Source organism: Danio rerio, chromosome 2 (genome assembly GCF_049306965.1).
Source record: "Danio rerio strain Tuebingen ecotype United States chromosome 2, GRCz12tu, whole genome shotgun sequence".
Classification (NCBI taxonomy): domain Eukaryota; kingdom Metazoa; phylum Chordata; class Actinopteri; order Cypriniformes; family Danionidae; genus Danio; species Danio rerio.
In genome coordinates, this window is record NC_133177.1 from 372,355 (window position 1) to 397,500 (window position 25,146).

The window sequence follows — 25,146 nt, forward strand, 5'->3', positions numbered from 1 at the left end:
GGTGTTTTTCTGCGCGCGCACGGCTTAGGACAGGTTTGTGTTCTTCTTCAGGAGCTTTGAGCATCTTCATCTTCATCAGTGTGTGAGGATGGTGAGTGTGGTGCAGTGTTTAATGTCGCGGCTGCTGTGGCCGCTGTGGCGCCGCGCGCAGGAGGAGGAGCAGCGGCTGCGGGAGGATCTGATGCCCGACGGTCAGTGCGCCGAGCCCGCCTGAGGGGAGCAGGGAGAGACGGGGGTCTGGAGAGTCTGAGCTGACAGAGTGTTTGTTTGTTTCTTTCTTTCTTTCTTCTTTGTGTGTGTGTTTGTTTGTTTGTGTGTTTTTTGTGTGTTTTTATTTGTGGGTGTGTGTTATTTTGTTTGTTTGTGTGTTTTTGTTTGTGTGTGTGTCTACGTTTTGTGTTTATGTATGTATGTATGTATGTATGCAAGTGTGTGTGTGTATGTGTATGTATGTGTGTGTGTGTGTGTGTGTGTGTGTGTGTGTGTGTGTGTGTGTGTGTGTGTGTTTCTGTCTGTCTGTGTTTGTGTATGTCTGTCTATGGTGTGTGTGTGTGTGTCTGTTTTTTGCTGGCACCTGTGTTGTTTGTGTATGTATGTGTGTGTCTGTCTGTGGGTGTGTGGATTTGTTTGTGTGTTTGTTTGTCTGTGTGTCTGTGGTGTTTGTTTGTGTATGTGTGTTTTGTATGTGTGTGTCTGTCTGTGATGTGAAATGATATGTGTGTTTCTTTGTCTCTGTATGTTTGTGTGTGTGTGTGTCTGTCTGTGGTGTGTGTGTGTGTGTCTGTTGTGTTTGTTTTTGTTTGTGTGTTTGTGTCTCTCTGTGCGGTGTGTATTGCAGGTGTGGCCCAGATTCGGCAGGTGCGCACAGGTGTAGTGACTCACCTGTGTGTGGATTATGGTCTGATCGATCACTCGGTGTTCTTCAGTCCGACTGCAGTGTTAGGAGGAGCAGCGCTGGCGGTGGGAGACACGGTGCAGGCGCTGGCGGTGCGGGACGGGGAACATGGACAATGGAGAGCCATACGGGTGAACACACACACACACACGCACACACACACACACACACACACACACACACACACACACACGTTACACAGCACTCCATGACTGATAATTCAAATTTCTGCCTGCGCGCCTTGCGTGTTAACCGCCTGCTGCCTCTTCTGTTTTTGCCGTTGCGCTCTGTTCGCCTTCAGTAGGAATTTCGTGTCAGTCTCATCGTCTTCATTCTCCAATCAAATGAAAGCAGAGGCGGGGTTTCCGCAGTGTTTGTGTTGTCATGACGACTATAGAGACTTTTAAAGATGGAGGAGAGACTAGCGGTCGCTGTTTTTAGTTATCTGGAGCTGTATGACTTCACAAGTCCTGAATATCACAATATAGCTGCGACTGAAATCGGCTACTACTCTGTAAAGTATAGATGGGATACGTGGCCGGCCGGAACTGCGATATGCACATCAATATAGCCGCATTTTTTATGACGCTGTATAACAATAGTTAATATGTTTACAGTACTGTGACGGATGGGTTTAGGGTCGGGGTGGAGTAGACGTTAAAAAATACAATTTATTGGGTATTTAATTGATAACATTAAAAATACTCGGTACAACTACTGTTTTTACGTTACTGTGATGGTTAGGTTTAGGGTTGGGGTGGGACTAGACGTTAATAATATACAATAAATGAGAAATTTAATAAATAATTCTCGTTAACTTCCGACCGCAACCTTATCCTTTCTAGCAACAACCGTATTACTCAGTATGTACTGCATTTGAATTTAAACGTACTAATCGGCTGTTAGACGAATGCGTTCTATACAGTATGGAGGGAACTCCATACATCTGCCATTTTGTCATGGTCACATGACCTACCTGCGGCATTTGTGTCACCTCAGGAAGTCAATTCAATTCAGGAATTTTCTCGCGGTGCATCATGGGATAGCGAAGCATCCATTTGATGCGCACTTCAGAATCTTGACGAAAGTAGTAGATCATCCAGGTACCTCTCGCAAGCTGTTTATCGAATTCTATGAGCTCAACTCGCATTCTGATTTTAGCGTACTATATAGTATGCAAGTATGTGATTTCGAACGCAGCTTATAATTAAATATTACAATTCTAACAATATCAGTTGTTGCTAGGGTAACAGAATTGCTAAGTTGTCAACATTGTTTTGTTTGTCTGCTTGCAGGTGGAGCGGGACAAGGACTCGTGGGAGAGCAGCCAATCAGAGTCCGACAATCAGGACAAACTGCGCACTCTGATTGGAACAGTGACGTCATGTGATCAAGATGGTGGATATATAAACCAGACAACGTACTTCCCTCGATCGGCTCTGTGTGAAGGTTTGGTGAAACGTTATTGAAAATGGAGGCGTGGTTCTCTAATTGATCTCTGATTGGTCCATTAGGAGTATTGCATACTGTTCTCTAATTAGTCGAGCCTTGATTGCATGCCCAGATGCTGGCAAGATGAATTAGTGATCAGAAGTTTGGGTCATTTTACAGCCTCTGGCGAACAAATCGTTATTTATGAAAGTAGTTTTGTTTAATTTGCCAAAATATCATCAAAGTGTTGAGTTCCTTCCAAACCATCTAGAACCGGCACAAACACGATCACACTACGAACAAGTCGGAGTTAGAAGGCTGTAAAAAGCGAATAGAATATTTAGTGCACCGATAATGTTCTCCAGCTCTCTGAAGCTGACCCTTTCAGGCTTTGATCCTAATTGTGGCATTTTGGTGACTGTCGCTTTAAATGCAAATGAGCTCTTTTCAGAAGAGGGCGGAGCTACAGATGCCTGATGGTCACCATAGATGCAGATTCAAAACTCTAATGGCTAATGGACAGACGGCTGCTTCTCACTCAGGGCTGCTGTTTATGCTAATGAGATGGAGAGATGGGCACTAGTGGGCGGGGCTTTCCCCCTCTGATGACACGTACAAAAGGACAATGTCAATCAAAGTGTTTCTGCAGACTGATTTCATCACGCCTGATTAGAACAAACACAACTCAGTACTGATGATCATTGGAGACTGCTGGAGATACACACACACACACACACACACACACACACACACACACACACACACACTATACTGGGGTTAAACCCTGCATAACAGTGAGTTTTGCATAGTAAGTGCCCATACCTCACTGAGTCTTAATGTGTGTGTGTGTGTGTGTGTGTGTGTGTGTGTGTGTGTGTGTGTGTGTGTGTGTGTGTGTGTGTGTGTCAGGGTTCGAGCCGATGAAGGGTGACTGGGTCACAGCTCATTATGTGGTGTGTCCGGTGGAGTGGAGCAGTGAAGCGAAGGCGGTTTCTCCTCTCCGCTATCGCCGCATGGACGGGGTCAGTCAAACACACACACACACACACACACACACACACACACACACACTGTTCTATCAATGCTTAAACCATATATTGCGCAGCTCTAATGTGCAGTGTGTGCAGTTGACAGGATTAAAGTTGTTCTAGTTAAACTTGTCCTGTTGTGTGTGTGTGTGTGTGTGTGTGTGTCAGGTGAGCGTGACGTGTGTGCTGAGTAAAACTGGTGTGGTGGAGGACAGCGTGTTCTTCAATCTGGACTCTCTGATCGTCCCGCCGGGCTTCAGGCCGACTCGAGGAGATCTGGTCAATCTGGTGGTCCTGGAGAGCAGTCAGTCTCTGTACAGCTGGAGAGCGCTGTGTATGACGCCGCTGCAGCGCAGGTCACACACACACACACACACACACACACACACACACACACACACACACGCACGCATCAACATATGTTGTATGTGTATATATATGTATATATGTGTGTGTGTGTGTGTGTGTGTGTGTGTGTGTGTGTGTGTGTGTGTGTGTGTGTGTGTGTGTGTGTGTGTCCAGCAGTGCTCAGTGTTCAGAGCAGAAGGAGCCAGACGCTGATCTTCAGGCTTTGCTGCAGGAGAAAGGAGGCCTGCAGGTCAGCCAGCAGAACCAGAGTGTGTGTCTGCTAATGGGAGACTGCAGTGAGCTGCTCATCTGGGTGCAGTGAGTACACACACACAACCACGGCCAGCGGTGTGTGCAGGAGGATATTCATTCAGCAGTCTGAAACCAGCAGATCTATGACACACACATTTCTTGTTTGTGTGTGCGTGTGTGTGTGCATGCATTTGTGTGTGTGCATGGTTGTCTGCATTTTGGTGCATGTGTGTAGATGTGTGCATGCCTCTATGAGTGCGTTTTTCCCATGTGTGTGTGTGCTTGCATATGCTTATGTGTGTGTGTGTTCTCGTGCAACAGGAACTGTGGCTCGGAGCGTCAGCAGCTGCAGCGGTGTGTGTGTGCAGGTTGGGACTCGGCTCAGCAGTTCAGCGTCCGCTCCGTCAGCAGGTGTGAGGATGGAGGAACTGAAGCTCCACCTGTGCGGATGCTGGAGGAGCCGCTGGACATCCACCCTGGACAGAAGATGTGTGTGTGCGTCTGCTGCACTGCAAAGTGAGCGTCTGCACGACTTTACTCGCTCAGAGGAAGCGCTTTAGAGACTTCCTGCGGTCTTCAAAATAAAAGCCTGACTTAATAAGACTTAATAATGCTTAAGTTCATCTTTATTTATATTGCACTTTCCAAAGCAGCCTCACAGAGGAAGTGTGCTGTTATATTAGTCTAAATCAGAAAGAGTATGGTTTATATACTTGCATCTTTTTTAATAAACACATCTTCAGTCATATCACACATTTAAAGTACATTATGTTGCGTTTATTCTGATTCAACTGTTATCTGCGTTATTTTACAGTTGCAGGAAAACAATTAATCAAAGAAAACTTATTTTTTACTAGTATTTTTGCACTGTAATTAAAAGTTGTCTTTATTTTATTGCATAATTACCACAAATGATTTTGTTAAAGTAAAACTAACTAAAATAATGCCATAAAATGACTGAAATCCTCCTTTTCTCGCCTGCTGACTGCTGTTATTTATTTATTTGGGATATTTTTATTGCACAATGCAGACCAGACTATTGTTTGACTAGTTTAACGGTCCGGCTTGCACTTCTGGATGTTTTAAATTCGTTGCATGATTTAAATATTTGCTTGTGTGTGTGTGTGTGTGTGTGTGTGTAGGACTCTGGGCCGCTCCTCTGAGCTGCTGCTCCTGCACTTCTCCTCCTTCACCATCGGGCGGCGTCTGGAGCTGTCTGTCAGCAGTGTGGAGGAGCAGCTGCTCAATCCCAGCATGCCCTACTGCTCTCCGTCCGCTCCCGCGCAGCTGCCGCAGCCCCTGCAGGTGCTCACGGTCTCGGCGCCGCCCACGCCGCTCAGGTCTGATTTATTAGTGCTGCTGTCTGCAAGAGTCATGAGCAGGTTTTAAAGTCAGGAGTTTCTCTCTGAAGTCGACAGGACTGTTGGTTTGTTTTATTTCTGACAGACTCACGAGGCGGCATCTTCCAAACTTCCTGGGGAACTACGGCGTCCCGCAGGCGCTCCGGGAGTGTGTGGAGGCCCAGAAGGATGTGCTGGTGGTCCAGCCTGCTCTGGCCGAGGTCAAACCCTAAAATTACTTTATTTATTTATTTTTTCAAAACAGTTCAGAACAAAACAACAACAATAAAAAATAACATTTTTAAAGGAACAGAAGAGACTTCCAATACAAGTGTCAAAGGTCACCGAATACAATCTTATTTACATTCGTATTAATTGTTGATCAAATGTTGCCATATAAAATTTAGTTACACATCAACAGGCTACACATGTGTATAAATAAAATCACCACAATAAAATCAGAACAATGCATTTCTTCTCAACCATTTACCCCAGTGTGCAGAAATTGTATAGACCTGTTGTCTCAAGGAAAGTGTCAGTACTTCCATGTCATGCAGCTCTTTTACAATATCATACCATTCGCCTACAGATGGAGGATCTTGCTTGAGCCGTTTCTTTGTTATTGCCTTTTGGCTTGTTGTTAGTAGTGTGTTAAGAAGGTATGCATTAATTTTGGTGTTTCTGAAGAGTAAATTCCCAGGTATATAGGAATTTTGAAGCTTTAATGAATATGAAAACACAGGCTTGAATTAATATCGACCTTTGCGGAAACACAATAGTATTTGACTTTTTTTAGCATGTTTTTGCTCCAGGAAAATGACCGTAAGAGCTGAGAGATACGACACTGTGCATAAACACTAATGTTCAGCTTATTCTACATGTGTTTGTTGCCTCATTACAAACATGAACAGCAAATCTAACAAAAGACGCAGGTAAACCTCCTCTGGGTGTTTCAAAACATGGAGTTTCTGTCCTGTTTCTAGTCCAAATATCTACAAACTCTTAAATCAAGTAGCTTTTTCTGCTTGAGTACAAAATATAGTGCTGTTTTCAGAAATAATGAGTCTAAATGAAGCGAGTTTCTCCTTAAAACAAGCCAAATAATCTGACAATGGGAGAGGAAATGGATCTTGTTTTCGCATGATCTTATGTCAAAATGAAAACAAGATGATGTTTCCTCTCCCATTAGCAGATTATTTAGCTTGTTGTTGTTAGTAGATCTTATTATTGCACAATTATCCAGGTTTTTTTGGGCTAAAATAATTGGAAATCACCCAGCATGTGAGTTTGTAGTCAGCGGGCGATGCTGTTTTGTCCACCAGGGGGCGCTCCCATAATGCTGTGATGTCGCATGAAAGCACCACTGTGTGTTGATTGTGGTGTGTTTGCGCAGGCGTTGAGTTTGCGGACGATGCTGCCGCGTTTCTCTGCTCTGCTGTGGCTGGAGGAGCTGCAGGCCGAGAGGGAGATCCGGGAGTTCAGCCTCACCGGCGCCATCCTCAGGAGAGGAGCGGTGTACTTACACCTGGAGGTGCCGGGACTGGCAGAGGGACGGCCCAGCCTCTTCATCGGTCAGCAGATTCACTTAGTAAAATAAAAAAATACATATATTTTTGATCAAATATTCCACAAATGGTGTTAAACAGATTGAGGAGTTGTGCACAGTGTTTCCTCTAATATTAGTTCTCATGGAGAAAGTCTGATTTGTTTTATTTGGGCTAGAATAAAAGCAGTTTTAAAGCCATTTTAAGGGCAATATTATTAGCTCCTTCAGCAATATTAGTGTTGGATTGTCTCCAGAACAGACTATGTTTAGAAATGTGTTGATCTTCTCTTTCTGATACAGGGTGGCTAATAATTAGTCTGTAATGAGTAAGTCATGAGTCAAAGTTACACCGTTGCACATCAGAAGTGTTTAGGTGGTTTTGGCATGCTCTCTTTCTAACAAAATCCCCTTGTTGAGTCTGTGGCTCAATATAATGCGCTGTCGCTTTAAATCTGATTGATGCTTTAACTTGTGTACTCGTTCATCCATGCCTGGTGTTTGTGCATTGGTGTGCAAACTCAAACCTCTTTGTTGAGTTCAGATTGGTCATTTTAACAATCATCCTCAATAATCTACTGTTTTAGATGATATAATGTATAATAATTTAAGAATCATGCACAATAAACCTCTTCATCAAGGCTGAGTGTGTTTCTGGCTTGTTTTCCTCCGGCTGTAGGTGATAAAGTGGTCCTGAAGAAGCCGTGCAGTGGAGGAGTGGTGATTGAGTATATCGCGTACGTCACAGAGGTACAGGCTGCTCGCTGCTGCTTCAGTCTTTTACTTTAGGAAGGCAGTTGTGTGTTTGTTTTCTACTGCTGTAGTGTTGAGCTGATTTTGTGCTTGCGTATGCTGGAATATACAGCCGAAACACATCCAGCACTCACTGCTCACTGGCGCTTTTTGTTTTGTTCCTCATGACCTGTGATTGACAGCTGTCAGTCATGGCGTGTAATAATCGGTTTATTGTGTGGAGAATTAACTAAATAAGATCACTCATCATCACTATAGTGAACATTTGCTTGTCTTTGTTGAGGAATACAGAGATTAACCTGCATATGAATGCCAGTTGAAATATTGATTATGTTCAGAGGAACTGAACTGAATCTTTGTGTGTGCGCATGTTTGATTGACAGCTGTCAGTCATGTTCTGTTTGTTGATTGCCGACTGGCAGGCAGGATGTGTGTGTGTGTGTGTGTGTGTGTGTGTGTGTGTTGATATCGGTCAATCATGATCTGTGTGTTGATAGCTGTCAATAATGATCTGTGCTTGATTGACAGCTGTCCGTTGTGTGTGTGTGTGTGTGTGTGTGTGTGTGTGCAGATCTCGGATGAGGATGTGAGTTTGCGTGTGAATGCAGAGTTTCAGAGCAGTTATCTGGGAGAGCCTCTGGATGTGGAGTTCAGCTTCAACAGGTGCTGCTCTCCTTCATCATCATCATAATCATCATCACTCTAATAATGAGATTAACATCGCTGCTGTCCCTCTGTGCGCAGGCTGACCATGAGGAGATGCCACTGCGCTCTGGAGCAAAGCAAACACTTTGGAGAGAACAGTAAGGCACTGTAGTGTGCATGTTGTGTGGTGTCTGTCATCAGAGAGAGAGGGGACAGGGTGTGTTTCTGCAGGTGCTTTGTCAAACTGAGTGTGTTTGTGGCTGTGCTCTAGTGTTGTGTTGTGTAGCAGTAGTTGAGAGTGTGTGTGTGTGTTCTCTTGTTGAGTTTTATTTCCCAGCATGCTCCAGCTGCAGGCGCCTCAGTGGAGTGGAGAGTGGGGTCCGCAAGAGGAGCAGGACGAGGAGCTGAAGGTGAACACACACACACACACACACACACACACACACACACACACACACACACACACACACACACACAGAGGTTAGAGTGTGACTGTTGATTTGTAAAAAGGTTTGCAGTCTTAAACCAAACACACAGCTAATCTTCCTAAAAGACTCGCTGTTGTGTGTGTGTGTGTGTGTGTGTGTGCGTGTGTGTGTGTGTGTGTGTGCTGAGAAATGGAGACAACTGTTCTTTTAAAAGAGGCTGCACTCATTTAAGGTGTGTGTGTTAATTCATGTTTAGTAGGAAGCTCTACAATATTATATTAGTGCATATACATTAGATTAGTCAGTGCTAAAGCTGAATCTGGAGCTGATCTAACAAAATAACTTACAATAACAGTCCAAAAACTAGCACAGATAAATTTATATGTCATAGAAAAATATTAAATACACATTTAATAAAGAGGAAAAATAAGGAGAAGCAAAAACATGAAGGATTTAGTGAATTTTGTAGGTTGTAATTTATTCTGCTTGAATTTAATTGTATTATCTTTCAATTTCTCTATGTTTGGTGACTGAAATATTATTTTAATAAATATATTTGTTTAATAAATCTGTTCTGTTTAAATGCACCAAAATACACCGACTGAACTCACTGAGTAATGGAGGAACATTCATCTTCAAAATGGGCTGCACTATTATGCTGAGCACTGTATGGCAACACACACATATATATATATATATGATTATCTTTTGTGTGTGTGTGTGTGTGTGTGTGTGTGTGTGTTCAGGATGGTGAGCAGACTCAGACAGTGACGGGCTCAGCGCTGACTGCAGAGATGGTGTCTGTGGCCACACAAACCAAAACAGGTAATCCTGAAAATGACGAGTGAAGTATGTTATTGTCATGATTAAGTTCAGCCTCTGGTGTTAATTATAAATAAGAACCTCTGATTGGGAAATTCTAACATTTTCAAAACCGGTCATGTTGATCGTTGACCTGCTTAGGGGTTTTCTGAAGGCCGATGGCGATATCTTGGAAAGCAGGATGGTCAATCATGTGTAATCAAACACCTGCATTAAACACAGTGACTATCAACTGCTGTAGAGAGAGAGAGAGAGAGAGAGAGAGAGAGAGATGTGCTGTTCTCAGTGCCATCAAAATAAAAGTCCCCCTCAAAGATATTGGCCAAACTGAAATGTAACGGAGATGTGTATCATCTCCACACGTCTGTGTTTTGTTTGCAGGCCAGTAGTGTCAGCTTGTGTATAATTTGTCATGTGTTGTAAGATGCGTCTCCGCTGTTCATACCTGTCAACATTGGGATGTGAAAATAAGGGATATGCGCACAATAATAAGGGATTCCCCCTACACCCCCCTCCCCCCTTAAAAAAATCCCCAAATTACTAAATATGTTCATTTTTAGCTGTTTCATTGTAAATAAACAGTTAAATATTCAGTAATATGTTTTAAAATTATTGTTAACAAAAGAAACATAAATATATACATCAGCGAACAGTTCAGCTTATTTAATCAATAGCTATTATAATGACAGAATCAAGCTATCAAATCTCATTAGCCGTTTCTCCACTGTATAACTCACACATTCTGATTAAAGAGCAACGAATGAATCTCGCATTTAATGAGATTTTTTTTTTCACATTAAATAAGAGGTGTCACTTTAAAAATGCACACATCTAACGTTATAATGAAAGCATTCGACTGCTTTCCTAACCTTTTATGCTCATTTAAGACGAAATTAGTTGTGTTTGGAAAAAAACCCCACCAAGATCGACATCCTTATATGTTGTTATTATTAATAATGTGTGAATGTCTGTTTAAACACGCACGCAAAAGCCAGACTTTCTTTCTGCTTTAAATGGCGTGTGCAGAATCCAGGAAGCAGCGTCTGTTTATCAGTATGGAGAGCGTCAGCTGACAGTCACGCACCGCTATATCACTGTTTGGAGGATTGGATAGGATGGGTGACGGCACCTGTAATCTAAAGGAAATGGAATCGCACTGTTTTTAATATTTACTGATGTGTTTTCATTCCTAAACAAAGCAAAAGCACAGAAGACTCACATTTTAGAGCAAGGGGTGACCCCTGGTGGTTCGGTGGTATGGGTTGCGTAGAGGGAGGCTCGGCTGTTCAGAGAAAGACTGAAAATATGGGAGAAAAACGGGAGGGTTGACGGATGTGCCGCTGTTAGCTTATGAAGCGTTAGCAAACACTTGAGCAGCAGCACTGCCACACTCATGTGGAGGTTTGCTGCTGGTTTTCTACTTGCGTGTGTTTTCTTCAGCTGCAGTGCATTGAGCCCTCTCAGCTCAGCCAATGGGAGTTAATCATGTCCTTCTGAGCTGGTAGTTTAGTGTGTGTGTGTGTGTGTGTGTGTGTGTGTGTGTGTGTGTGTGTGTGTGTGTGTGTGTGTGTTCAGATCTGAGTGTGACACAGAAGCGCATCCCGAACCCAGGTCAGTTCTTCAACCCGGATCTGAACGCGGCGCAGAAGCAGGCCGTCAGACGCATCCTGAGCGGAGAGAGTCGACCCACACCGTATGTGCTGTTTGGACCGCCCGGCACCGGCAAGACCATCACACTCATAGAGGCCATCCTGCAGGTCATTACACACACACACACACACACTGCAGTCATACAGCACATTTACACTGCAGTTACTCCTGTAGAGGATGCTTCACTCTAACACTGCTCTCAGATGAGGACTGCAGATGCACTGTCAGTCTGCAGACGCTGTGTGTATGTGTGTGTGTGTGTGCAGGTTCATCACCGTATCTCCTGCAGTCGTGTGCTGGTGTGTACTCCCTCTAACAGCGCAGCTGACCTGATCTGCATGCGTCTGCATCACAGCGGCTTCCTGCACAGCGCCAGTCTGGCTCGAGTCAACGCCACCTGCAGGCCAGAGGAGGTACTGCGCCATCCACACTTCATTTACATTTCCAATTAATTGCATCAGTGAAGCAGACGTGTCTGTGTGTTAAATTCACCTCTTCCATGTGTTAAACCTCGTGTGTTGTGTTGTGTAGTCTATGTCGGAGGAGTTGCGTCAGTACGCTCGAGCTGGAGAAGACATCCGACACGCCAGTTTTCACCGCATTGTGGTCAGCACCTGCTCCAGCGCTGGAATGTTCTACCAGATCGGCCTGCGGTACACACACACACACACACACACACACACACTGATAATTACTCCTCTGCAAGTGAAGGGATTCCAGACCTTGAGTTTCTGTCCTCATGTTGAACGCAGAAGATGTTTTGAAGAATGTTGGAAACGGGTTGCCAATGATATCCATGGTGGGAACTGGAATACTATGACTTTTTCTCCAGTATATCTTCATTTGTGCTCAACTGAAGTTCGTTTTGGCCGAAATAGACACTAACAGAAAGAGAGTCTGTTTGCTTCCTGAATGAATCTTTTTCTGAACGAATCATTTGAGTCAGTGATTCAATGATCCATTCAGGAAAACGGTTGGTTGATTTGTTTATAAATGACTCCTGACAGCAGTGAGGCTTGATGTGTGCGTGTGTGCGTGTGTGCGTGTGTGCGTGTGTGCGTGTGTGCGTGTGTGTGTGTGTGTGTGTGTGTGTGTGTGTGTGTGTGTGTGTGTGTGTGTGTGTGTGTGTGTGTGTGTGTGTGTTCTTGTTTTTATATCCCGGTGGGGACTTAAACCTGACTGCACACAGCCTCATGGGGACTCATGTCACCGTGGGGACCTAAATTGAGGTCCCCACGGGCAAAGCCTCACTAGCCCCTCCCAAATAGTGTTAGGACACACCCCATGCATTTTCTCCAATGTCCTCTTGGGGATCATTTTCAAGAGAATATTCTGTGTGACTGTGTATCTATGCGCCCCTGGGGGTCACACAGAATATTGCAGTCCCCACCACGTCATTGTTCTGGAAAAGTGTGTCACTTTGTCTCCACTCTATAGCGCCCCCTTACTTGTCTTCAATTATTACATTAACTGTTGATTGACCAGCATAAAAACTATTTAATACATTACATTACAAGGCATCAACTGATTAGAATATATTAGATATGTTAAAAAATTATGCTCTTTATGCAATTTATTGTAGATCTAACAACAGATTCCAAATATCCATTATGTGTTCAGGATATAAATATCCATTATTGATAAATAAATCAAAAGGAGCATAGCCAGTATTTCACTCTTGTATTAATACATTACCAGTTAAGGTTAAAATATTTTAGTGTGGTTTATTGTAATACTCAGTTCATATGCAATGGTATTACTGTATGCATCTATATTTAAAAAACTAAAGTTTGGCTTTGCCTAGATTAGCCTACATTTTATTAAAATAAACACAGGGTTTATTTCTTCCTTCAGACTTTAATGAGAAAATCACTATTGACTGTAAATGAGAACACAGAGAACAGACTTGTGTCCTTATGGAGACCTATAGCCAGGTTAGCTTGGAAGAATGAATGATGCGAGAACACAGAACATAAACAAAATATACCTGGCCCGGCTGAACCATGTTACTAATAAACATGGGTCAAAAAATTAAGTTTTGACCTACTGTTAGGTTGAATTGGTCGGCTACAGTAGGCTACATCTGTCTTTGTGAAGTTTAAGCATGTGAACAATGTGAAATAAATAGATCTGAATAAAGTTTAAAAACCTGTTCCAGCATCAAGACAGGGCTGCTATAGGGAATGAGCAAGTATAGGGGCAATGGCTGATTCAAGCATGCTATAGTGTCTGCGTTACACAAGGAGCAGCAAAAAGTCCAAAGTGCAGGACCGGTCATCACAGTACACAAGTTTTAGCTTAGTCCTTTTAGCAGAGCTGTTAATGGATATAGCATCTGCTTCAAGAGGGCCAGTACTTCTTACATCAGGTGCCTGGACATGATGGGCTTCTGCCATAAACAGAGCAGCACATTGACTTCTGTGATTCCAAATGTTAAATGTCTACAGGGACCAAATCGTTATGGTTTTTTACCCTCACAAGGGTTACATAAATCCTGGAAATAATGAACAATGTCTCTTTATCACAATAGTCTATGGGAATTTACATGTACAGTAGATTTACATACATAAAACATTTTATTTCTAAGTTAAGGATTTCTGTATATTCTTTCAAGAATTATGGGAGTATTAAATTATGGAAGACACTTTTATGCCATCCTAAAGGTGGATCTAGCTTAAGAGAAGGCAGTAGCAACAGAAGTGCTGACATGGTTTCAGACCTTGTCTAGAACATTACAACTAAGTGTGAAAAGAGAGATAGTTTGCTTTTATTTTAAGGATGCCGTTAATGAGCTTCAAAATTAATACAGACTGTTTCTCAGGACATCAAAAAGAGCAACAGCTCTGAATCACTTTCTGTTCTGTTTTACACCTTTCATTTCAATCACTTCTAAGTATCTAAGTAAACTGTGCATTTAAATAACACATTAATAACAGTAAACAACTTCAGTTACTTCTGGTGTTGTGTTGAAATAATTTGAAACTAGCAGGAAGAATCAGGTTCATGGACCTACAGTATGAGGCCATCTTTAGATGTCAGCTCTCTCCCTCCACACAGTAAAGTGTAGATAGGATACAAGGCCGGCTGGAACTGCAAATACACATCAATGCAGAAGCATTTTTTATGACACTGTATAACAATAATTTATATTTTTACAGTACTGTGACGGTTAGGGTGGTTGTAGACATTAATGAAATACTATTTATTGGGTAATTTAATAGATAATATAAATCATATTCGTTAACTTCCGGCCACAAACGTATCTGATCCAGCAACAACCCCTCCACACTCTTGCTTCACTCGCTCTGCTGCTAGACTCTCTTTAAGAGCAGTGTAGGTGCTGTGAGGCTCTCTGGAGCTACCATCACGTAAGCTATTATACCTGCTCAGGAATATTCCCACAAACCATTTCATTTTGCCACACTTTCTATTAGATAGGCCTGTGATGTGCTGGTATCAGTAGTTGAAGATGAACAAACCATTTTAAGGGCCTTGCATGTATTTAGGCCTGTTTGCCTTAAAGAATACCATAAAGATGTAGTTAGATGGTATTACATGCTCATATTAAATTGACTGGACATATTAAAGAGTTTTGATAATGATGTTCAGATAAGTTGCAATAAACAGTAGTTTATTCCCTTTTAATAATAAAGTAATGGATGTATGTAGGTGTGCATGGTCAATGCATCACATCTAATACATTTATGTGGTCCAAAATGTTAAATTACCAAATGTTGGTATTATAATAAAACATAATGGACACATAATGGCAGTTTATTCCGCTATCGCGACCCCAATCAGGGACTAAACATGAATAAATGAATGGAAACATAATAAAACACATGTTGTATTATTTACACCCTGACAGCAGGATTGAATGCCTTTATTTATTACAAGTGTTTGTAATAGTTAAAGATTTTTTTTTTGTGAATTCTTTAAAAGTTCTAAATGGGATCCATTTATTTATGTTGTCAGAATACAGCATTTAATAATAAGGGGGTTCTTTGTATCTTAATTATAGCCTAACTTTTTTTCGTTAAGCTATTAAAATTCCCTTTAACCATTATGCATTTATTTAGTTAGAGCAAATATGTTCGGGTAATAAGCTGAATAATTTCGAGTAAAAGTTCGACTGACACATTAGAGCTGTCAGTGCTGCATTGCTGCTGAAGGCCATCCGCTGTATATGCATGCGCCAGACTGTGGTTCAGTCGGCGACCCGCGCTAAAGCAGCGCGGGAGTGTGACATTACACGTGACCGGAGATTTTGCGTCCCCACCGCGACCATCCCCTCCCCCCCACACACACACCTGCGACACAGCAGGACGGGGTCAGAGAGGATGCTGTGAGTAAAGGCGAGAAGACGTCAACATGTCTGAAGGACAGGTAAGTTTATGATTTGTACGATCACTTCAATATATTCGAATGTTTATGTTTATGTATTGTTTGCAACTATATTATATCATAAAAATCGCGTTATTTTATGTCTCAAGCGCTTTTGATAATCGGCATAATCTCGAAGCTGCTTTGCAGAAAGTACAGATTAATGTATCAAACTGACAATAATATTAGTTAGGGTAACTTTAACTGTAACGTTAAAGTTTGATTCTTACGATCGCGTTTTAAGCCAAACGTTGGAATTGCTAAGAGATTTTGCAATTTAACTGTACATTAAACGTTTAACTTACTGTATTTGCGTACATTTACGTATAATCTTCGTTTACTTTTGAAATATTGTTTGAATTCATGTTCTTGCCAGGCTGCATATTTTTACCAAGATGTTTTGATCATTGTTGTTATTGTTAACGTTAGCGGCCTGCACGTGCAGCAGGCCTATGGCCAGGCAAAATCTATTTACTTTATCCACAAAAATAGGAATGTTGTTCTTCAGTAATGCAAGAGACAATTTAAATTAATTCAGTACAATATTTCTAGTTTTATAAGGGAGTTTTATAGATTAAAAAAATGCTAATTTTCAGTCAAATGTCATGAATATGTCTAGTCTTATTTCACAGTGTTGAATATTTAATTATTGTCAAATTATACTACAGTATTGCAGTTGTAATGACAGTATAAGGTAATGTTAGAGCATGATGTTTGACTGATTATCACACTTGTGCTTGCAGGGCGATAAAAGTGACAGATACTCTGGATGCACAGGTAACGTTAAGATCATGAATTGTCCTGTTAGCTAGTACTCAAAATAATCCTTACATATGAGTCATACTCCACTTTTTGAGCCAGACTAACCTGAGTTTAACTTTGTTAGAGCACAACCTTTAAATAAAAGAAATATCCAGCATAATCGTGCATTATTTTAATGGTTAACTAAACATAGACATTATTTTTTAAGTGTTCTGTGTGTTGTTGATAAGGCTTTTGCTAAGTCTTCTGGATTTGTTATCCTATAGTGATATTTATTTTAAGGGTTTTAGAACTGTAACTAGTACAAGGAAACAAACCAAAAATGTATTGAAGTTTTACTGAAAGGAATGTTTTACTTTAGTATGAACAGCCATATTGGCATTGTTCATTGTCAACCTGAATAACATTCCTGTCATCTGTGACAGAATTTGCAGTGGATGAGGTGACAGCTTGTGCTAAAGAAGAGACAAAGGTAAGCAGCCACTAGTGATTCATAGAACTGTATGTTTCAACATCTAAACTCTCCAAAGCCATCACAAGTCATTAGCCGCATTTCTATGGAGCTAGATTTGTTTTTTTATTATTCAATCAAAAATATTTAGTTTTAAAGTAAAATTAAGTATGTTGTAATTAAAGAATTAAAGATTTCAAATAAAAAACATGTTTATTTAAAAAACTTATGTCAATGATAATAAAATATTTTGGATTGCAAAAATAAACACTTGTCCTATTATGCAGTTACCACAATTTTCATTGCATACTCATTAATTTTGCTCTCTTTTCTGCTGTCTTTTATTGCACATCTAGAATCTTTGCTTGCAGGTTGAAAGATTTTGTTTGTGAGTTGAAAAGTTTTGAACCCTTGAATGCCGGGGTTAAATTTGTGTCTTTATTACTCAAACAAACATATGAAGTTTGACCAAAACTAGGTAGAATGCCATTAAAAAATTAAAGATTTAAAATAATAAAAAAACATTTATTTAAAAAAATTCACACTGCAAAAAATAAACTATTGCCATGTTATGCGGTTACCACCAGATTAATGCATTGTGTGCTCATTTATTTTGCTTTCGGTTTTGTTTTATTTTTTGCGAATCTAAAATTTTTGCTTTTGAGTTGAAAAGTTTTGCGAGTTGAAAACTGCAGCTCAGTGGGCGGGATCTTCTGAAACACCTTATTCTATTAGTCATCTTGATTGAGGTCACCGGTTGGCCACGCCCATTACATTTTCGCGAGGTTGGAATGGACTGCCGTGCCTTCTGTGACAGGAGCGAGCTATGGCGAGCAGCAGGTCTTCTTTAAGGTAGGTTAACTGAAACTGTATAATAACTTGTGTATTACCATACATATTTCCCATCTAAATATGTTACGACTGCTAGTATTAAACTCTGTCTAGTCAGATTAGCTGTATGTCCACCAATATAATCTTGATGCAGATGCGATGGAGAACACAGTTGTGCACGTCTCAGCTGTGCACATACTTTTGAACACATGTATTGTTTTATTTTTATATATATATATATATATATATATATATATATATATATATATATATATATATATATATATATATATATCTTATATCTCTAATATATATATATATCTTGCACATATTTCATCTAATGTTAGTCAATCGAGAGTATTCATCAATATCACTGACTAGACAGAGTTTAGGAAAATGTGGATGGTAATATACAAGTTATTATACTTACCTTGAAGAAGACCTGTTGCTCGCTCTGGTCACTAAAGGAGTCCAGTACAATCGCGTGAAAACGTAATATATATATATCATGAGATGGACTGTAAACTCATTTTTAAAAGGTAGATTTAGGTCGCTGCCACGATTTTATGTTAAATTATAGCTGACAGGCATTTTTTAACATCCCTACTACTGCTGTATTATTACTTAAACCGTATACCGTATAAAAAATACGTATATGTTGGCAAATGCACTACTAAATAAATGTATCTTCTACACATATCTTCCACATAAAAATATAATTTATACAGACACATGCTATAGTGCTTTACTATACTGCAGTAAAGTGTATTATACCATTTATGTAACAGTATTTTTGTTATTAAAAGCTACAGCTGGGAAATATTTTAGCTGAATTAATAAAATAAAATAAAACATTTATATTTCTTCAATGCAAAATAAATTCCAGAAAGGGAAACAATAAATGTATAAAAAAATATATTTAAAATCACTTATAAAAAGTCAAAATCTACTATTGTCCAAATCCGACACAATTCCAGAAAATAATTCAACACACATCAGGTGGTGATTGAAGAGTTTAGTGAATAAATGTCTGGTCAGTCAGTGCAGATGTTGATGTCTAAGTAGACAATGCAGATGGAGACGCCTGTGGAATCATTGTGGATGTTGATTCGTTGATTTAAGACAGTGTAGATGTAAACGTCTGTGGAGTCAGCGCAGATGTGGACATCGGAGGAGTCAAAGCAGATGTTTTACGCCCGCTAAGACTGAGTGATCAACCTGTAAGGATAAATTGAAGAAACAGATGAGAAAATTGTTCTGATTAATGTAATATTTATAATCCACATATCTCTCGTGTCTATGTATTGTTGTTTTATAAATACATTTTTACTTTACAACTGATTTATACCATTTCCTTTAAAGACCAAATATTTGCAATAATGCCTAAACAAATTATATAGCGAAGATCACCTGCAAACTGCCCTGTTACTTTTCAAAACGACTTCAACATTGTATATTGTGTTACTAACATTTGTAAACTCTTTACTAGCATGGTTTATCACTCAGTAACTGAGCATTTTTTAAGGAAATCAGAAAGCTTATTATGAAGTGTGCACCTCTCCAACGTTAATTCTTTACTAACATAATTGTTCCTGATATATATATATATATATATATATATATATATATATATATATATATATATCTCCAGTAAAATCATTAATTACTGCTTTGTAATAAACCCAAAGATGTTAGTAACACATCAGTTATAATGTTGGGTTAGTGGTAAGTCAGTTTACAAATGTAGCGTGTTGAAGTAGTGCACATTTTACAACAATGTTCCTAATTCCCTCAACTAATGCTTTGCTAGAGATAAATCATGTTAGTAAAAAGTCTACAAACATGAATGACATGCCTGTTGAAGAATGTGAGTTGTTCAGTATTTGCTGCATTAAGTAACATTACTATTTGTATAAGTTTCCGTTAACAAAAATGTAGTATTACTGAATCAATGCTGTTTATTTAGTTATGTTATCTAGTCAGTGAACAAATACATTATTGTATTTGTCCATAAACATTGGCTAATTACATCAAGCTGTTAATATAAGGAGATACAATAGAACATCACTAAGTTAACGTTAACAAAGTTTATGCTAAACAAACTCGTTCACCATCATTTTTTAACTTATGCATTAATATGTTTAGTTAACATTAACAAAGATTAATTATTGCTTAACAGATATCCTGTTCATAATTAATTCAAGTTAACTAATGTATGAACTAACATTTATATGCGAAACGAAATATACTAAATAAATATTTGTCACGTTTGTAATGAAATATACATACACTGAGTTACTACATTTTCTAACAGTGGAGAATAAATATGATGCTCCAGTTCAAAGAGACAGTAGCTTTTGTCTGGAAACTAACTGGAGATTAATGGTTGCCGAGAATGTATCCCAGTCTGTTTGCAGACCTACTGTACACCTGGCCATCATCTACAGACAAAAAGCCTGACTTTAATAATACATCAATGTATATTTTCCAAAATACACTGGCCTTGCGTTGCCCTTTACAACTGTACAGTACTGATGGCCGACAGCTAATGTTAGTTTATCGAGAGAATTCAAAAATATTACTGACTAGACAGAGTTTAATACTAGCAGTCGTAACATATTTAGATGGGAAATATGTATGGTAATACACAAGTTATTATACAGTTTCAGTTTACCTACCTTGAAGAAGACCTGCTGCTCGCCATAGCTCGCTCCTGTCACAGAAGGCACGGCAGTCCATTCCAACCGCTCGAAAATGTAATGGGCGTGGCCAACCGGTGACCTCAATCAAGATGACTAATAGAATAAGGTGTTTCAGAAGATCCCGCCCACTGAGCTGCAGTTTTCAACTCGCAAAACTTTTCAACTCAAAAGCAAAAATTTTAGATCCGCAAAAATAAAACAAAACCGAAAGCAAAATAAATGAGCACACAATGCATTAATCTGGTGGTAACCGCATAACATGGCAATAGTTTATTTTTTGCAGTGTGAATTTTTTTAAATAAATGTTTTTTTATTATTTTAAATCTTTAATTTTTTAATGGCATTCTACCTAGTTTTGGTCAAACTTCATATGTTTGTTTGAGTAATAAAGACACAAATTTAACCCCGGCATTCAAGGGTTCAAAACTTTTCAACTCACAAACAAAATCTTTCAACCTGCAAGCAAAGATTCTAGATGTGCAATAAAAGACAGCAGAAAAGAGAGCAAAATTAATGAGTATGCAATGAAAATTGTGGTAACTGCATAATAGGACAAGTGTTTATTTTTGCAATCCAAAATATTTTATTATCATTGACATAAGTTTTTTAAATAAACGTGTTTTTTATTTGAAATCTTTAATTCTTTAATTACAACATACTTAATTTTACTTTAAAACTAAATATTTTTGATTGAATAATAAAGAAACAAATCTAGCTCCATACATTTCCACTGTTGGGCTAGTGCGAGCCAGGGCTTTTATCGGGCCGGGCTGAGCCAATAGTCCGAGAGCTTGAGCAGTGAGGCTGAAATTATGTCGCGTTTCCACTGTCAGGCCAATGACTCGCAGTGCAGAATGCAAACCTATTAAATGCATTAAGTGATGTATACACATAGGCCTATGTATATTTATTCATTATATTAGTTTACTTGCTGGCCGACTGCTGGCATCGTGCATCGAGTGGTCTCGCCACTAACAGAGGGATGACCGAGCGCACCAGATTGAAACGAACCCTGGAGCGGTTCGATTGTAGTGAGAAAGCGATCCAATCCGAGCGCGGTTATATCACAGTGTTTTATGGATATGTAATAGGCTTACGGCTATATGAAGAGAGAATTATGAGTATGTCGGGAAGTTTCGCGAGTCTCCGGATGCCCGCAAACGAGTGATGATCTCTGGGTAATCTCGCGTCTCCCTCCCAGTCCTCAAATAGGCATCGTTGCGCACCCTTCTCACCCCTCCCCACCGCGTCTCTCCTCAGACACGTCGCGCACACCCTGTCAATCACCACCAAACCACCACCTCTCCTGACAGCTGAGCGGGACGCTGCAAAATAAACCCTGACACTCTGACCAATGTGAGGAGTGTTTACTCGCACGTGACTTGTTTTAGCTCTTTTGGTCCGATTAGAAACTTTGCAGTGTGAAAGTGAACCGCTCCAAGAGCAAAGAGCAACAATGTAACAATTTTAATCTCTGTTTCAGAACAACTGAATCGATTCACAGGTGTGAACGCACCCTTAAATAAAAAGGTGCTTTAAAAACTTCTGACGTTGTTATAATTGTGAATAAAATTCATTCTGTGCACTGCTTTTATGATTTGCCCTTTACTTGCTTTCATTATTTTTCTATTCTATATGTTCTATATTATATATTTTTATATCCTGAGGATGAAGTGAAAATATGTTTTGTTTCGACTGCTAATATTTTCTTAAATACATGTGTGACACATTTACTGGTAATTTACTTAGTAGGTATTCTGTGCCATTACTGAATAATGTTCTCAGTTGTACTCATATGTTTGTAGGAGGCAAGAATCATAAAAAACTGCAGCCGACTAGCAAGGACTTGCAGGAACCGCACAGAACAAAGAGTAAGCTGTTTTTTAAAATGTCTTCTGAAATAAGTTGCCCTTTCTGTTTTTCTTCTAAAGTTTATTCATGTACATGCAAGGAAGACGTCACAAACGGATTTCCTTCTAGTCATTATCCATGAATTCAATCAATACTGCCTGCTTCATACTGCGGGCACTTTTATATAGGGGCAGCAGTAATATTACATATACTGTTTAATTAAAGCCTTAAATCATGTTGTTGACTCACAAAGTTGATGCAGAATCACAAAAAAGTGCTGCATTTGCAGGTACAGTACAGTAAAAAAGTCATAATTAGTCATTTTTTAGCTACTGCTTTTGATCTGTCAAACCTTAGAATCGTATGTAAATGTGGTTTTCTTTGCAGCTGCTTAACTGATTTGAATGTAAACAAATAAAAATCAGTTTCTGAAATTATCTGATTTTTGATAGCATAACATATTCGTTAGCATATGAAAAGTGGCCTGCATGCAGAAGCTCACAAATAACTATTAACTAAAAATTTTAGACATCTTGCTGTAATTTACGAGAATAGTTAAACTTACATGGTGACTAATTGCAAGCATTTTTTTCCTTTTATTGCTGGGTGATGTAAACATGACAGATTGTCAGCCATCAACTAAATTTTAGCAAAAATGTGTATACAACTTTAAAAACAATGAGACACACTGAAGACCATGAATTAGTTTTATTTGGTCTTTAAGTCTTTTTTTCACTAATTATGTTTTAAATTTTATTCAGGATCTTCACAAAACGAGAGAAGAAGGTGGTCTTTGGAGGAGATCAAGGCCGTGGAGAAGACAATGATGGAATTCATAATGTCTGGAAAGGTTCCTGGTAAAGCCCAGTGCATGAACTGTATCGAAAGTTCCCCAGCAGCACTTCAAAATAGAAGTTGGGAGGGGGTGAAATTTTATGTAAAAAATCGCATTGATTCCCTAAAGAAAAAATTGTGAAAGGTAAGGACCTTCATCTAATTATTTTTTTCGTGTCTGCCGGAAGAAAGAAAATTTATTACTTAAAAAAATGTGAAAGGTAGGTGAAAGGGCCTTCACCACTGTTTTTTCTTCATGATTGTTGAAAGCAACAAGTTTGATTTCATTAAAGCAAAAAAATGTAAAAGGGCCTTCACCAGTTTTGTCTTTGTTAAAGGCAACATGTATGTGAATGTTGTTTAAGCAAACTCAACATGCATCTGCTTAAAGAGCAGTATACTAAAACTTTCATATTAACATTTAAATAAATGTTTAAAACACTAAAACACTTCCGAGTTGTATTGAGTTTTTACATTCTCGTAAATTTGGCTATGTCTCCGTTAATTTTTATGCGTATCTCAGAATATCTAATAAAAAAAATGCTTGATAGAATGCCAAGATGCTCATACATTATTTAAATGCACATTAAAACAACATATGTGTACAACTGAGCAGGATAAACATTTTATTTTATTTAAAAAAAGCTAAGGCTTTTTTCTGTTTACACCCTTAGAAATGGTCTATTGTAATATAACATAGAATAAACAGAGAACGCAAGATAAAAGTAAAATTCAATAAAATATAAATGCACACAATTTTCCCTTATAAATAACTCTTTAATAGTTGTCTAAATGTAATTTGTAGTCTTACAGTGACTTATTATAAAAATATGATAATATACTGGTATGTCATATTGACACCTGGTGGTTCCTTGTGGTAAGACAAAATAGCGACGTCCCCACAAGAATAGAAAAACCTGACAAAAATTCACTTTTTTAAACTTCAGAATTCTTGATAAAAAATTATTGTTTTTATGATAAAAAAATCCCCTGGACACATATGAGTTAAAATTATGGCTTAATTGTATTTAGAAATTGCTGTCCCCATAGTTAACCTTCTAGTCACAAGTCCCCATGGGGCACAAAAACAAGTATGTGTGTGTGTGTGTGTGTGTGTGTGTGTGTGTGTGTGTGTGTGTGTGTGTGTGTGTGTGTGTGTGTGTGTGTGTGTGTGTTTCAGTGTTGGTCACTTCACTCATGTGTTTGTGGATGAAGCCGGTCAGGCCACTGAACCCGAGACTCTGATTCCTCTGAGTTTACTGTCTGAGACCAGCGGACAGGTACACACATATACATGCACATATATATACACACTTGGGCAGGTCAGGGTGATTAGGCAAGGCATTGTATAACAGTGGTTTGTTCTGGAGACACTAATATTGCTGAAGGGTGAATAATATTGAGCTTAACATGACTCTAAAACTGCTTTTATTCTAGCCCAAATAAAACAAATCAGACTTTCTCCTGAAGAACAGATATTAGAGGAAACACTGTGAACAACTCCTCAATCTGTTCAACATCATCTGTTGTTGTTTATTATTATAATCGTATCTTATTCATATTTTTGTAATATTTACGTATATTTGTAATATTTAACTGTGCGCGTGTGTGTGTTTCTGTGTGTGTGTGTGTGTGTGTGTGTGTGTGTGTGTGTGTGTGCTGCAGATTGTTCTGGCCGGAGACCCGAAGCAGCTGGGCCCGGTGGTGAAGTCCAGGCTGGCGTCAGTGTTTGGTCTGGGTGTGTCTCTGCTGGAGAGGCTGATGGGAAACTCCCTGTACACCTGCGGAGAGAGAGGATTCAACCCCCTGCTGGTCAGCACACAGCATTACACTGCACTGTTACTTCACCATCACCTGTCGACTGTGATGAGCAGATGATTAGCTGTGTGTGCGTGCGTGCGTGTGTGTGTGTGTGTGTGTGTGCTGCTTTAATCCATAATCACACTGTCAGGGTGACCCCAATGGACAGTTCACCTTATGTTGATTATATATATATGTGTGTTCTCTTCATGTCGGGTCATAAGAAAGATCTTAAACACACAGAGCTGGAGTTGATCTGGTCGTGTGTAAAGAATCGGCTCTGTTTACTTCAGGTTATTTGGGGTCAAACTGACCCCACATTGAACATGAACAGGGAAAGTGGAAGACATGTTTATTTTTGTTTTTAATCTCTCACACACACACACACACACACACA

At 39.5% G+C, this 25,146-nt stretch overlaps 1 protein-coding gene across 2 annotated transcripts in view; it reads left to right on the forward strand.

Annotated features, from left to right (window-relative positions):
* The window catches only part of mov10l1 (Mov10 like RNA helicase 1), a 27,970-nt gene continuing 2,824 nt past the window's right edge, over positions 1-25,146 (forward strand). Inside the window, exons 1-20 of one of the 2 annotated variants that reach the window (XM_073921265.1) lie at positions 1-191; positions 839-1,026; positions 2,191-2,344; positions 3,236-3,348; positions 3,523-3,710; positions 3,877-4,020; positions 4,276-4,470; positions 5,097-5,294; positions 5,401-5,515; positions 6,688-6,865; positions 7,517-7,587; positions 8,162-8,253; positions 8,335-8,393; positions 8,560-8,645; positions 9,410-9,488; positions 11,061-11,242; positions 11,402-11,548; positions 11,667-11,788; positions 24,130-24,229; positions 24,615-24,761. In XM_073921265.1, coding sequence (XP_073777366.1) covers positions 89-191; positions 839-1,026; positions 2,191-2,344; positions 3,236-3,348; positions 3,523-3,710; positions 3,877-4,020; positions 4,276-4,470; positions 5,097-5,294; positions 5,401-5,515; positions 6,688-6,865; positions 7,517-7,587; positions 8,162-8,253; positions 8,335-8,393; positions 8,560-8,645; positions 9,410-9,488; positions 11,061-11,242; positions 11,402-11,548; positions 11,667-11,788; positions 24,130-24,229; positions 24,615-24,761 — 2,661 coding nt within the window. In that variant the 5' untranslated portion in view covers positions 1-88. 2 annotated transcript variants of the gene reach the window in all.